Genomic DNA, 13,668 nt, shown 5'->3' on the forward strand with positions numbered 1-13,668 from the left:
TGATGGTCAGTGGGCAAAAAATAGAACATGTTGTAAATGCTTACAAGAAAGACTAATTTATCTGTTTAGAAATATCGTTGGTTGTTAAAGGACTGACTGTCACTACGTGAAAAATAACAGAGTGGCACCTATCACTCCTTTTAAGGTAACTATTTTAGAACTACATTTGGCAAGTTACAAGCGACATGTCTGTCAAGCATCTGACTGCAGGCTGGCTACCCAAGTAGTTGGCCTGACTAATTAACCAGCTAAGATGAGCTTATTATACTCTCCCTCTTACTTTATAAAAAGCAGCTCTGTAAAAAGATATAATATTCTGGGGACCGAATATTTCGGTCAGTTTTATTATAGATTAAATACAACAATAAAATTATTTAAATGTTCTTTGTTTTTTCTCCCCCAATAATTAAAATCTGTGTTATAGTTGATAAAAAAAGTTATTCAGAACTCCAGAGGTTTTAAAAATAAACATGAACTGAAATATAATATAATCTTTAGCATACTGTATGTTTGTTGGTCTAGTTTTACTGTCTGACAGGTCCTGTTACAAATCACTTCTGCTATTGCAGTTTATGCTGCTATGTAGGGCCTTCAACAAGGACTGAATCATGCACTAGACAACTTTTCACATATATTGTTTTATATATTGCGTTACTGAGTGTTAAAATGTACAAAAGAACCAGCGTAACCTTGCATTTTCTTATGATGCTGAAAATTCATGAAGACAGTACATCCAACAAACAAATTATCTCTGTGTTCAGATTTATCTGTATATTGCCCTGTCTATTGAAACATAACACTCGCTGGCTTTTAGGTAGATCTGGAGCACCCTCATTGCAAACATGGAAGTCACTCAATCTTGCATACCTGCTACCATTCAGAAAAGACCTGATGTCAGAATTAGAGTCAAGGCTTTTCTCTCACTGTGTATACAATTGCACCAAGCCTTTGTCACCATTGCATTGCTCTACAGGGAAATGAAAAGCTTTTGAAGTAATATCCAAATCACTGGAGGAAAATTCACCAGTATTAAGTTGCAAAGCATGCTGTGTTACAGCCCATAGTTAGAAGCGTTGGTGGTGTTAAAAAGAAATGAAAAAATTGAATTCTCAACACTTTCACATTACTTCCATGGGGCTTAACTGTCTTCTCAGTCATATACACTCAACGGGATTGATTTGTTGCATCTGTGCAATTTAGCTCTGAATTATTGCAGTTTGACAATAATTCCTTTTTTAAATAAAACCATATGGATCATACAGTTAAATTAAATTTAAAACAGAATAATTGCTTCTAGGTTATTCTGAATGTTTCCATCATACGTGCATTTTCTGTTTCACCTTAAAGAATAAATGAAATAATATAATGACATCAACAAATCTATCACTGTTTGGTCAATAAAAGAGATTTTAATGCAACACAATAGGCTATAAATATGGATGTAGCTATACAGAATCCCCAAACCTTGATTGCATCATACACATCATCAACCTGGCCCTATTGGGAACTAAAGGTAACACAATTCAAAAAATATATACACAATGACAACTTTATTTTTTTTACAAGTGCAATGCAGGAAGAAAGTTTCAGTATTAAATGAATACTGAAAAAATGCAGTTTAGATTCAGAAACACAAACTGAATAATGATGTGTTAAAGCCCTAATGTATGCTTTTTAATCTCAATAAATACTTGTTCTTTACAGTACCTTGCACAATTATTCCTACACCATCACTTTTTCACACTTTGACACATTGCAACTACCCGCCTCTATGTATTTTCTTCGGAATTTTTGTGACAGAGCAGCATTATCAAGAAAAGCAGCCAAGAGGCCTATGTTTACTCTGGAGAAACTGCAGAAATCCACAGCTTATGTGGGAGAATCTCTGGATAGGTCAACTATTAGTAGTGCAATTCACAAATCTGGCCTTTATGTGGGGCTGTACAATATTAGAAGAGCATGATATTGTGATGGGATTATTGAATACTGCAATAAAGTTATCAAATGTGAATAAGCATTATCCTCACTACTATGTTTTGTATTCATTATCATGATTTCCACATTACTACTATCGCTAAGCTTAATGATCCAGGTCACTAAGATCTATATCAGATTTATAAAGGTCATTTTATGTCCACCCAAGTTGATACAAATTTTATTGGTAAGCAGCCTTTCAATGTGTGACACCTAAAACATTATGGCTTAACAAATAGTGTATCAAGTTCTGACATTATTGAACAGCATAAACTCTGCACACACATGGAATGAATTCACACAATTTCTTAAAATACAATAATTTATTTACAGAAATAAGTCAACTCAAAGTCAAACATATTTTAATCAACAAACTCTTTACTATGCTAAAACAATCCAACTAAAGTACTAAGCAAAATTAAAGAACAACAAAGACTAATGGACTATGTACAATATAAACAACTTAATTAAAGATGATTGAAAATCATGACCAAAAGAAAAGAGTGATGCAACATTACCATGCAATGTTTATGTTTGAGAACCAAGGATTATCTTGAAGAATCTGGAAATGAAGTGAAGTTAGTCTTGGAACCAACTTAGACAATAATCAGCAAACGTTTAGACAACCATTCACAATGCAAGATCAGATAAAATATTATTTTAATAAAATAATGTTTTAAATAATAATAAAACCAACCTTCTGGATGACCATTTCTCAACGGTGTCTCATTAGCTGCCTTTACTTATTGAAATAATATTTAAAGAAATATTATTAAGGAAAATGGTCAAATATTTAAAGAGGTATTTTGGAAAAAACCCAAATTTTTCTGGAGAAATGGGGCTTAATGGTGTTTACTTAGTCAGCAGAATTTGGAAAATAATGTTTAGGGACTATTATTTACTAGCTTGAAAACTAACAACCTTTCTGTTAAATATTCTTTAGCAGGCAAGCACGTGTTCTTAGCTTGTTAGCAGTGAAAGCTAACAAAAGAAGCTGATAGCTTATCACCAGAATCAAACACACACCTTTAAAAATACCAATAAAAGTCAATAAAAGGGTTAAAATGCATAAGCGCAGACAGAGGGTAACCTCCGGAGCAGTGGATGAAAGACAGCTCGTTCTGTCCGCCAACCAACTGCACCATTACCATAACTACAGTGATGCGGGGCCGTTGTCCTTCCTTCAGACTCGGCTTGTAGAGACCGCGTCTCTGCAGGGAATTCTCTGGAACACAGTTTGCTTGTGCAGGCTTCAGAGAGAAAGTAAATTCAATTCAATTCAATTCAAAAATACTTTATTAATCCCAAAGGGAAATTAAATGTTGTTGTAGCTCATTATGAAGGTTTCCTGAAAGAGCCGTTGTAGATGCTGATGGCTGTGGGCAGGAAGGATCTCCTGTAGTGCTCCGTCTTACAGCAGATCTGAAGAAGCCTGTGACTGAAGACACTCTGTTGTTGTAGGACAGTCTCATGAAGAGGATGCTCAGGGTTCTCCATAATGTTCTTCATATTATGAAGAATCCGTCTTTCCACAATGATCTCCAGTGGTTCCAGAGGAGTCCCCAGAACAGAGCCAGCCTTTTTTATCAGCTTGTTGAGCTTTTTTAAGTCCCTGGCTCTGATGCTGCTTCCCCAGCAGATGATGGCAGAAGAGATCACACTCTCCACAACATACTTATAGAAGATATGCAGCATCTTGCTGCAAACACCAAAGGACCTAAGCTTCCTCAAGAAGTACAGTCTGCTCTGTCCCTTCTTGTAGATGGCTTCACAGTTGCATCTCCACTCTAGTATGTTGTCCAGGTGAACACCAATATATTTATACTCCACCACCTCCACTTCTTCTCCCGTGATAGAAATAGTTTTTGACTTATTCCTGTTTCTCTTAAAATCTACAATCTTCTCCTTTGTTTTAGTCACGTTCAAAATGAGATGATTGTTTCCACACCATGCCACAAAGTGGTCCACCACCTTCCTGTACTCAGCTTATTGTCCATCTCTGATCCACCCCACCACTGCAGAATCATCTGAGTATTTCTGCAGATGACAGGAGTCTGTCTTGTACTGGAGGTCTGAGGTGTACAGAGTGAAAAGGAATGGTGAGAGTACAGTCCCCTGTGGTGCTCCTGTGCTGCTGACTACCTGGTTAGACTCACAACCCTTCAGTCTCACAAACTGTAGTCTGTTTGTCAGGTAGTCTTTGATCCAGGAGATTGTTGAGGCCTCCACCTGAGTCTTCTGGAGTTTCTGACAAAGCAAATCAGGTTGGATTGTATTAAATGCACTGGAGAAATCAAAGAACATGATCCTCACAGTGCTGCTGGGTTTGTCCAGATGACAGTGGGTTTGTTGAAGCAGGTGTATGATGGCATCTTCAACTCCAACTCCACAGCAATAAGCAAACTGAAGGGGGTCCTGATGGTTTACTGTTTGCTTACTCAGGGGGGCCAACAGGAGTCTCTCTTGGACCTTCATGATGTGGGATGTCAGGGAAACAGGTATATAGTCATTGAGGACTGATGAGTGAGTTTTCTTTGGTACCGGAACGAGACAGGAGGTCTTCCACAACACCGGAACCTTCTTCTGGGCCAGGCTAAGGTTGAAGAGGTGCTGCAGAATCCCACAGAGCTGCTCTGCACAGGCCTTCAGGACTCTAGGGCTGACATGATCTGGACCTGCAGCCTTATTTCGATTCAGTCTCTCCAGTTGCATCTTCACTTCACTTGCAATGCTTATACCTTAATTTCCCCTTTTTATGAATGAATACCGGATTCTTTCAACAGTAATTCATCAGTACTTAACTTTTGCATATGATCGTGTGTTCTTATGACACCCTTGGATCCAGTTTGAAGAGTCTATGTCTGTTTGCCAGCAAAGAGATATTAGCACGCTGCCTCCCCTATCCTGGTCCCCCAGAGGAGCAGTGGAAGAGAAAGGACCATTGGAAAGGTGGCGGTTTTATACGGGCAGTGGCATCTTTGGAAGTCCGCAGCTACCCCCCTCCCTCCCTCCTCAGTAGCTGGAAGTCGGTTAAATGCAATTCATTTTGAAAATTCCAGAAAAGTTTGTACCTGAGTTTTAATGTTGTTTCCATGGCTGTGGGTCCCAAAACAGCACAGGAAGACTAATTCAGAGGTTCCCTCTATAGCATGCCAATGAACCTAAACATCTAACAAGAGCAACAAATGAATGGTTTAGATCAATTAATGTGTTAGAATGGCCCATCCAAATTCAAGACCTACATCTGAGAGTCAAGAGATAGAATTAACATTAAAAACATTGGTTATATAGAACACTTGCACACAACCATGGGAGATTTCAATGATTTCAACAGACCTTTAAACTTATCCAGTGTCACCACAGATTTCAGTTTGAAATGTGGGAATAAAATCAAACTGTAGAACATCCTCTAATTGGAGATTGTGATATTCATATTTCTTTGTTAAAAGACAAGAGAGCTTAATGTGTGATGCTTAAAATGGTTTTGTAAACAAATAAATACTTGAAAATTGCTGTTCACATAACTACTCTAGTCAATCCTTTCTTACCTTGAGCTATTTTGCAAAAGGCAGTTCTAAGTATTGACTCAGGGGGATCATGTATGGTCTTCCCAAAACTTCTGAATTTTGCACTTTTTTGTGTTGGTCTATCTAATTAAATCTCAATAACATATAACGAAGTTTGTAGTTGGAATGCTACAAAATGCAAAAAAGTGGCATGAAAAACTTTACATGCCACTGAAAATCAGTACACAAAGAAATTAATATAAATTATGTATTACTCTTATATTGAGGCTATCTACTGTGTGAAGGGAAACCACACAACTTTCTCATGGGCAAACATATCCATTATATCTTGACAAGAAAACAACGGAGCTGAATACAGGCATGGGCCTACATCAATTTCACAAAGTCCATGACCTGGTCAGTGCAGATGATGCACTGTGATAATAGATAGGTAAGACACATTCCAAGATCAAATCCAGACAGACAAGACGTGCGTGAAAGCTGAAGGCAGAGTGTTGGCAGGGAGCTGAGGTAGCAGAGTGTAGGAACTCAGTCAAACTCTGGAGTACCCTGCCTATATTTTGGTTATTTGAAGGAGCTGAAACGATTACAGTCTGTTAAAACTTATCTTAATACTGAGATAACTAAAAATCCACACTGAAGTTTGACAGAATCTGGTCTTACATTTTGTAAGGATTAAAATGTAATCCTTGTCCTTTGACAGGAAATCATCTTCTTGAGGTTAGCGGGTTTAATTTAACAACTAATTAGGAAAACCGCTCCTTACAGAAAATAGTGAAATATTCTGCTTTCCTTCTCTTCTAGCTTTAAGTATCTAACAGACAAACATCACAGTTTGTAATTAATGTCAAAGATTGCTTTAAGATTCGTTATTTTTAGGCAAAGTTACAGCAAAATATTATGCATAAAAAGACAATTCTAGAATTGCTCTTTGAAAAAGCTGTTTTTGTGTATTTACATTTCAGTTTTGTGTACAGCCATATTTTTACAATGAAAGTGAATTACAGACAAAATAAAACACACGTTTTGTGCCTTGTTTCATATGAGGCCAAATAAAGCATGAGCTTGACTGCAACATTAATTTCACCTTCAATCCTGAGGTCCTCCTGAGAGCTGAGCAGACTCAGGGCTGACAGAGGGTGACTGGAGAAAGCAGGCCAGTTAGGAGTCACCAGCCCACCACTGTGCTGCTGTTGAGGTCTGCCGCGAGAGTTGAGCACTGACGAAGAGCTGTCTTGTCTCATTCGTAACACTGCAGCGTATGACATCGGCCGTGCAGCAACAGCTCCTGCAAACTCTAGGGAAAAAAGATAGAACATAGACAGTACAGAGTCATGTTTTATGGTATATTTCAGTGGGATTAGGATTGAATTTGGCAAAGATAAAATAAATGGATATATCAGCTATCTTAAGAATAAATAATGCAAAACTAGAACAGAATAAATAATAGTTTATTGGATCTATTATGAGTAACATCCTGCTTGCTTTGAAACCGAACAACAATAAACTTTTTATCACATGGTGGAGCAGAAAACAGAATGATTAAAAGAGTACCTCACTTCAGACAGAGTTGTAAAGATTACAGTTTCATAGAACACAGTTTACTTTCTTATGACTGATTACAGGAAATAAAGTATTTTTAAAAAAGTGATTATTTTAAAAACAAATGTCTTTCATACAATCATAAGTCAAAATATAACTTATACTATCAATAAATGTTTTAATGATTTTATATTCTTCTCAGTTCTATATCCCTAACATCATAAACTGAATAAAAAGTCAAAACTTAAAGGACTTTTGTTGAGACTGTCACTCTTCATTGTATGAAATGCTTTCTTTACTTTTGAGCTGCTCTTTGTCAACTTTAGTTCTGCCTTCAGTACCAAGTACTCCAAGACAGACTGGCAATGAAGCTACTGGGAATCGGACTTCCAGCCACCAGTTCCTGCTGGATCAAAATTTTTTATGTTGTCTATTGAGTCATCATGTTGTGCTCTCATTAAACTATAAAAATCACAACTCAAAATTACACAAATAATTTTTCCCAAAGATTGACAGATAAGAGATCATTTTGGGAGCAACTGTACAAAACAGCTGTAAGAATAGACAACAGTTAATAGATAGCAAGCCAATTCTATGCAGATACAGTGCTCACACTAAAATGCAAAAGACTAGAACCTTAAAGCACAGCAAGAGTCTAATCAGAGTTCCACAAAAGGGGGTGGGAGTGTTTTGCTCTACATGATAAAGTACTATGGAAGAACTGAATAAAACAGAGAATTAATTATGTATCTTTAGGGACTTGTCAGCACAAAAATACTACTATCTAAAAACGGAGAGCAGGCAATTACTGTCTAACATATTCTCGGGTACAGGAAGATATGGAACTCTGAAATTTAAAGGATTGTAAGTCAAAATAAATGCAAAGCAAAGTAATTGGTAGTTGGATGCAGTCTTGGCAGACAATCAGTTTATCATGTCACAAATCAGCTCAGTTGAGATGTACACCTAATCTTCTCTACACATAACACTGAACCTATCACTACTTCAGAAAGTCATACAGACATAAGAATTTTTTTTTTTCTTAGAGAGCTAATTGGAACAATATGTAAAACTATCACATTTAGTTATTTTATGCCCTATCCCTCAAAAGTGCGTATGCATGTCCTCGTTGATTTTTAATGGAACAGCATGCATTTTTTAGAAGAATGAGTGAATAGAAAATGAAACTTCCATGTGGCAGAATGCATTTGCAATGAATTCATAATTATTGTGTATTGAGCATGACTATCGGTGTAGACCATTTTGTATTCTGGTTGTATTTTTGTCACATAAATTCTCAATACAATGCACTGAAATGTGAGGCTATAAGGTGACAAAATATTAAAACGTTGAAATGCTTCAGACCCTTTTCAAGGTGTTGCTTAACCGAAACACAGCTGTTTGTATCTATGGATGCCTAGAATAGCCGAGCCATCAGCATTATGAATTTTGATGTGATATTCCAGAGGTCATGGGTTGACCATCCAATATCTTGGGATTAGTAAATTAGAGTTCTACATATAACATAAACTGTCTTTAGTCTTGTTGACAAGTACATAGTATTCATGCACTGGTATGAACAGTGACATGTGCTTGTCTGCAACATCCAAGTGGCTGCCATAACATGGATGAGAAGAGGTATGTCAAGGTCTTAAAACAGCTGAATGATACCGATTTTGTGTAACATCACAGCTGTCACGTATTTTTTATTTTTAGTGTCACCTATATTGTGCTCTTATTAGAAATAGTGCATGTATACTAGAATCATTGCTGTGGAATTTAGTTCTGCTGTAATTTACCTGTTATGTTACTTTTTGGTTATGTTACAATCTAATTTTATTTACCTATTTTTATATTTTAAGGATCAACCGGCTATCTGGAAATTAAACTTTAATACTCTGAGTTGTCAGACAGTTATTAGCTAAATAATTAAGTGATGCCATCAATTTCACTTTCTGTTTCAAAGATCCAGCTTGTCAAAGTGATGGAAGTGTATGCATAGTGTACAATGAGAATAAGTAATATTATTATTAGGTCATTGCTGTGATATTTAGGTGATATTTGATCATTAGTTGAACAGTAATTAGTTCCAGAATTTGTAACTCATTCGTATTTCAGTCTTAGTCAGTTCTTGCAATTCTTGAGCTATCAGGAATTCGCGGAAAAAGTTTTGAGCTGTTCAAAAATGTGTCAAAAATTCCTAGCTCATTTTTAGGTATCATAAACAATTCCTAATTAATTTGTAGGCATTCCTGAGTGTTCTTAGCTGAATCGGGGAAGAATAATAAGAGATATATTACAATTGTCAAAATAGATTTTTGACAATGATTGCATGCACATCTGCAGTAGCCTCTCTTGCTACAAGGAAAACTGAGTTATGCTCCATGCTCTTTGATGGAGGGATTTCTCTTGTTTTTTTTTTAAAGATAAGGATTGCTTCCATTAACATAGAGCTTGTTGTGAAGGGTGGCCTCTGTGGCTACTACTGATGGGGCATCTTGGCTTGTCAGGTGAGAACATGTGGAATGTGGTGTGCTTGGAGGCGAAGGCTGGGCAACAGAACCATTAGCCAAACCTGGATTAGAACTGATCTTCAGGAAAGAACTATGCACTGCATTCTGCTGCTGATGTTCATCTCTTAACAGGATGTAGTCAAGAGTCCTTTCCTCTTATCGCTCTCTATATGCTGCACATAAAATCTCAATAAAGGACAAGGCTGTTTGCGGTTGTGCGTGACAAAATGTGAAAAGGTTTAGTTTGAATACTTTTGCAAGGCACTGTGCGTATACCAAATTATTACCACAACAATCTTTTATATATGTACTGTATGTTCCTTATATGTGAGTAAAAACAGAAGCTTTGAACCTTGGCAGAATGAAGTCAGTGCAGCTATCTTCTTTAAACTGAGTCAACCTACTGTATAACAACCTGTTTCCTTGTGATCACTCTCAGCTTCCCTCCTTACAATGGAACTGTCACATCACCGCTGTCATTCATACGTACATGGATGCAACAAATAGGATTAATTTCCATATGGGAATACAATGCAGGTAAAAGCATCTTGATTTTAATTCACTCAAGGAAAGGCAAGCAAGTTTAATTGGCAAGCATATTTTAAGAACAAGACAGTTTAGAGTGATTTACATGATGACAAAAAATATAAGAAGTACATTGCAGATGCAAGATAAGCAAAGTAAAGAAAAGTTGGACTAAAGATTAAAATTAATGACCTCAACATTTGTGTAAAATCGTAAGACTGAATGAACACTCTGCAGGTAAATTAAAACATTTAACCCATTCATTGATAGGCTCTGTGTTTTTTGGTCCATATTTTTTCATCACAAAATTAAATGTTTCTCCCTGGGGAGGAGGTAATTCCTCAGAACCCTTCTGGCTCATTACGCGTCCAGGTAATGGTGGAATATTGCTTTAAAACTTGTCCATGTCTGGACCAAGAGTCAGAGCCTTCTTGCCGCACTGTAACCTTCCCCTTAACTATTGTTAGGAGAGCCCAGCTCAACCCTGGTCAGTTAGTCTTCTGAAGTGAAGAGCTTCTCACTGTGAAGAGCGAGGTAATTTACTCTGACTGTTCCAAGGTGGAAAACCCTAATTAACCCTTATCCACAGTAGAAGCTTTTACCAATATATTTTATTTAATAGTTCACAAAAGCAACTAAAGAATGGGTTTGATTTTAAAGAACTTAGGGATTAACCATTTTTGCAGTTTTCTGGAAGTTTGTTCCAGATTAGACCTGAAGAGTAGCAGAGAAGACTTGAACCAGAAGACCTGAGTTTTCTGGTTCAAAGGTTGATACAACGACAACAAATCTTTTACGTACTTTGATGTTAAGAAATTCAGTGATTTATAAACTAACAGAAGCATTTTAAATTCTATTTTCTGGGATACAGGCAACCAGTGTAGGGACTGAACTTAAAGGTAAAAAGATAAGAACAGCACCTGGTGGTTAGAACACTGGCCTCATGAATTTAATGGTGAAAATCTACAGATTCTTTTTTTTTTTTGCTTATATATGTGGTTTATTTATTTTGTTGTGTTCAATTGTATTCCTTTTTTGTTATTGTGAAACAGCGCCACATAAAACAAGTATAACATAAAAAGAATATTAAAAAGGGCAAGAGCACAACAACCAAATTCTGTTATCTATGTGAATTAAGAGAGGCCATGCTTGAAAAAAAGTTTAGTTACAAGCAAGTTCTTGTAGTTTTTTTTCCTTTGTATCAAAAATATACATACAAATGAAATTACATTTCTCTTGTCCAGAGGATATACAGGGGTTGGACAATGAAACTGAAACACTTGTCATTTTAGTGAGGGAGGTTTCATTGATTTCACATTGCACCAGTAAGAGCAGGGGTGAAGGTTCAATTAGCAGGGTAAGAGCCCAGTTTTACTCAAAATATTGAAATGCACACAACATTATGGGTGACATACCAGAGTTCAAAAGAGGACAAATTGTTGGTGCACATCTTGCTGGCGCATCTGTGACCAAGACAGCAAGTCTTTGTGATGTATCAAGAGCCACGGTATCCAGGGTAATGTCAGCATACCACCAAGAAGAACGAATCACATTCAACAGGATTAACTGTGGACGCAAGAGGAAGCTGTCTGAAAGGGATGTTCGGGTGCTAACCCGGATTGTATCCAAAAAACATAAAACCACGGCTGCCCAAATCACGGCAGAATTAAATGTGAACCTCAACTCTCCTGTTTCCACCAGAACTGTCCGTCGGGAGATCCACAGGGTCAATATACATAGCCGGGCTGCTATAGCCAAACTTTTGGTCAGTCATGCAAATGCCAAACATCAGTTTCAATGGCAAAAGGAGCACAAATCTTGGGCTGTGGACAATGTGAAACATGTATTGTTCTCTGATGAGTTCACCTTTACTGTTTTCCCCACATCCGAGAGAGTTACGGTGTGGAGAAGCCCCAAAGACGTGTACCACCCAGACTGTTGAATGCCCAGAGTGAAGCATGGGGGCGGATCAGTGATGGTTTAGGCTGCCATATCATGGTATTCCCTTGGCCCAATACTTGTGCCAGGTGGGCTCGTCACTGCCAAGGACTACCGAACCATTCTTGAGGACCATGTGCATCCAATGGTTCAAACATTGTATCCTGAAGGCGGTACCGTGCATCAGGATGACAATGCACCAATACGCACAGCAAGACTGGTGAAAGATTGGTTTGATGAACATGAAAGTGAAGTTGAACATCTCCCATGGCCTGCACAGTCACCAGATCTAAATATTATTGAGCCACTTTGGGGTGTTTTGGAGGAGCGAGTCAGGAAACGTTTTCCTCCACCAGTATGACGTAGTGACCTGGCCACTATCCTGCAAGAAGAATGGCTTAAAATCCCTCTGACCACTATGCAGGACTTGTATATGTCATTACCAAGACGACTTGACGCTGTATTGGCCGCAAAAGGAGGCCCTACACCATACTAATAAATTATTGTGGTCTAAAACCAGGTGTTTCAGTTTAATTGTCCAACCCCTGTAGATAAAGTACAATCTTTCATCAGCTGTGGGAGAAAAAACCATGGGAGCAGCACCAGTCACACATCTTGGCACCCAAGCAGCAAATTAACTTCTACAATGTTTTTAGTGCGGGAATACAAATATGTAGACATGAAATATCTGCTTGATTTATCAAGACATCGCTCAATTTCAAAGGTGCTCCGATGTGTTCGGAGTTTTCCATTCCCGGCGTAGTAACTGGCTCGCCTCGCAAGCCTTCCCGGCGGTGAGCTATACTTGGAGATATCTGACCGGACTCCCGGCACTGAGCTCCCGCTGGCAGTCATCACAGTGAACGTTTAACACAAGTGATTTCTAACAGTTTATGTTAATATTATTTTAATTGTTACTGAAAATCGACATTTTAGGTTATATTAAAGTTAACCAGAATAAATGGACAGTTTTATGTAATCTAGCTGTATCGCTGGAGAGTTTGATTGAGAATAAATAAGCTTTTCAATATTCATTTTTTATGAAGAAATGTGCCATATGTTTTAAAAGTTTATTTATAATTCAGCTAGCATTATAATTTCTGATTCCATGTACAGCCGACGAGAAATACACCACCAAATGTAAGTGACTCTCAGTAAAGAAGTTAAAAGTTTGAAAGAGTTTGTTTTAGCATTTGCCTAGATTCAAATTAAGACAAATGTAAAATTAAAAAAAGGCTTTATATGAAATGCTCTGATATTAAGCAAGATGTTTTTTCTTTTGGTATTTTCATATTTCTTTTAGGTACAAAGGAGCAGACGGGCCAGTTTATTAAGCTCAGGGGTGAGAACCACCACCTTTTTACTGGAGCTAAAACCTCAGCCACCGTGGCTTGGAGGTACAATAACAACATTCTTTGCAGTCAGTTTCGGTCCAGTTTCAAAAACTCCTATCTTTCTAACTTTCATAAATATCCATCCAGGGATTAACATACTTCTTTTGGTTTTCCCTCTTTCCTTTTGCTTGCATAGGACAATTCTCGAGAAGATGGGCTAACAGGGGAAGGTCACCCCTTTGCAGGCCAAATCAAAGTGGGACAATTTGAAAAAAATAAAAACTTAGAGCATGTTCAGAACTTTTTATGTCACAC

The 13,668-nt window shown here is 37.5% G+C and overlaps 1 protein-coding gene across 4 annotated transcripts in view; it reads right to left on the reverse strand.

Moving 5' to 3' along the window:
* Positions 1-13,668, reverse strand: part of cntn5 (contactin 5) — a 223,615-nt gene that overhangs the window by 142,869 nt on the left and 67,078 nt on the right. For all 4 annotated transcript variants that reach the window (XM_047392397.1, XM_047392396.1, XM_047392398.1 and 1 more), the window contains one exon: positions 6,589-6,798. In XM_047392397.1, the coding sequence (XP_047248353.1) occupies positions 6,589-6,798 (210 nt within the window). The remainder of the gene's footprint in view (positions 1-6,588; positions 6,799-13,668) is intronic.

This window comes from Girardinichthys multiradiatus, chromosome 18 (genome assembly GCF_021462225.1).
Source record: "Girardinichthys multiradiatus isolate DD_20200921_A chromosome 18, DD_fGirMul_XY1, whole genome shotgun sequence".
Classification (NCBI taxonomy): Eukaryota; Metazoa; Chordata; class Actinopteri; order Cyprinodontiformes; family Goodeidae; genus Girardinichthys; species Girardinichthys multiradiatus.